General features: G+C 60.1%; 1 protein-coding gene across 1 annotated transcript; it reads left to right on the forward strand.

Annotated features, from left to right (window-relative positions):
- The first annotated feature begins 115 nt into the window (after positions 1-115).
- On the forward strand, positions 116-2,183 carry TPPP3 (tubulin polymerization promoting protein family member 3). Its single transcript, XM_008638741.2, has 3 exons — positions 116-412; positions 1,501-1,654; positions 1,914-2,183. The coding sequence occupies exons 1-3, from the start codon at positions 225-227 to the stop codon at positions 2,100-2,102; spliced, it is 531 nt and encodes a 176-aa protein (XP_008636963.1). The 5' UTR covers positions 116-224; the 3' UTR covers positions 2,103-2,183.
- The last annotated feature ends 6 nt before the right edge of the window (positions 2,184-2,189 follow it).

The raw sequence follows: 2,189 nt of genomic DNA on the forward strand, positions 1-2,189 counted from the left end.
CACCAACCCCCCCCGCATGCCCACAGCCACTGCCAACGCCCCGTTCCTGCTCTGCAGAGCCCACCCTCGCCGGCCTTCCTTCTCCGCCTCCTCCTCCTCCTCCTCCGCCTCCTCCTCCTCCTCCTCCTGCCCTCGAAGGCCTGCGAGCAGCCTGCTGAGCTCTGCCGTGCAGCCAGCAGGAGCCTGGGTGGTGACAGGCCCATCTGCCCCTGTCCCGCAGCGCCATGGCTGGGAACACTGAGATGGCATCCCTGGAAGAGAGCTTCCGCAAATTCGCCATCTACGGCGACACCAAAGCGACGGGGCAGGAGATGAATGGGAAGAACTGGGCTAAGCTGTGCAAAGACTGCAAAGTCACCGATGGCAAAAGCGTCACCAGCACCGATGTGGACATTGTCTTCTCCAAGGTGAAGTAAGTGACTTGGATTTTCAGGGCCTCCAGCCTCCTGGAGGGTGGGGATGCCTTTGCAGTATGGGCAGGGTGGCGGTGCCTGGGTGTGGGGGTCCCCACAGAGCTGTGCTACCCCAGCTGTGTCCGCAGGCTGTCCATCCTATTTGTCATAGATCTGTGGGTGCTGTTTGTGGTGTCCCACCTTCAGCTGGGACATGTGGTTGCTTCTGCAAGACCTAATAATAAATTAACCCAAGGTTGGGGGTGGGAGGCTCAGATTTGGTGCAGAGATTTTGCCCCTGCTCCCACTCCAGGCATTGGGGTGGGCCTGGTTGGCTCTGCCAGGTTCGCATCGCTCAAGAAGGTGCCACAGGAAGCAGAGGGTGCTCAGAGTTGTCCCATGTGATGTGCCCCTTCCCTGAGCCTGGCCAACCAATGCCCAAGCTTGAGGAGGACTCTGGTCCATGGAGGTCACAGGGGCAGCTTGAAGGGCTAAAAGGCACCCGGAACTGCTTTTAGGGTCCCTGGGGGCACAATGACACTTCATGCTCCACACGAAGGTGCAGGAACAAGGATGGGTGGAGAACCTGCTTCCTACTCATGCTCTATCCAGATATTCCCTTGTTCCTGGGTTGGGTCAGGATGAGCTGAGCACCAGGAGGTTTTTGGGGTGCAGCAGGGCAGGTTGCTGTGCTGCCCCAGAGATGAGGATCAGGAGCTCAGGGGAGAGATGCTCTGTGCATGTCCTTCCAAATTTGACTGGAGGATTGATGCCTGCCAGGGGAGAGAGGGTGCTGGGCAGCCCAGGCAGGCTGGGAGCAGTGGGAATGGGTGCACTCCCCTCCTGACACCAGGACCAAGTCCTAGATCACTTCCATGCATCCTGGTTTTTGGTAACAGGGACTTCAACAGCATGTGGCTGAAAAGCTCCTGGAGCTCAGCATCAGCTGCGCCCAGCCAAACCCATTTAGCTGTAGCTGAATTTCAGAAGTGGGTGAGGGGTCCGAGGGTAGTGTAGGACAAGGGCAGGGTCTCTCTGATGCAGCTCATCCCATCTGGGGGCATGACCCAAAGACGTGCTGGTGGCAGCCTGAGTTTTGTGCTTGCAGAGGGAAAACAGCTCGTGTTATCAACTACGAGGAGTTCAAGAAGGCGCTGGAGGAGCTGGCCCCCAAGAGGTTTAAGGACAAGAGCAAAGAGGAGGCGTATGAAGCCATCTGCCAGCTGGTGGCAGGGAAGGAGCCCATTAACGTGGGCGTCACGGTGAGCGAGGAGCCCCTCAGCTGCTGGGAGTAGGAGTGGTGGTCAGGAGGGAGAATGGAGCTGTGCCCACAGTGTAAATGCTTTCTAGGACACCCCATGGCCCTGGGTGGGTGGGGGGCCCTGGGGGTTGCACGGGGCACGAGGGGCACAGCAGGGTCTTCGGTGGGTGTCAGGAGCTTGTGTGGGGCAAGGGATGGAACTTGTGTGGGAAGGGGATGGAGCATCTTCTTGACTGCCGTGTCCCATCTCCCCACTGCAGAAAGCCAAGACCGTGGGAGCCGTGGAGAGGCTGACGGACACCTCCAAGTACACGGGCTCCCACAAGGAGCGCTTCGACGAGAGCGGCAAGGGCAAGGGCAAGAGCGGGCGGGAGAACATCGTGGACACCAGCGGCTACGTCAGTGCCTACAAGAACGCGGGCACCTACGATGCCAAAGTCAAAAAGTAGGGACGGGTGCCCGTGGCGCCACCGCCCCGGTCCCTGCGCGCCGGCCGTGGGCTCGGTGCACTGCCCTCGGACGCGCCCGCGTGAGGG

Source organism: Corvus brachyrhynchos, unplaced genomic scaffold (genome assembly GCF_000691975.1).
Source record: "Corvus brachyrhynchos isolate BGI_N302 unplaced genomic scaffold, ASM69197v1 scaffold26, whole genome shotgun sequence".
NCBI lineage: Eukaryota > Metazoa > Chordata > Aves > Passeriformes > Corvidae > Corvus > Corvus brachyrhynchos.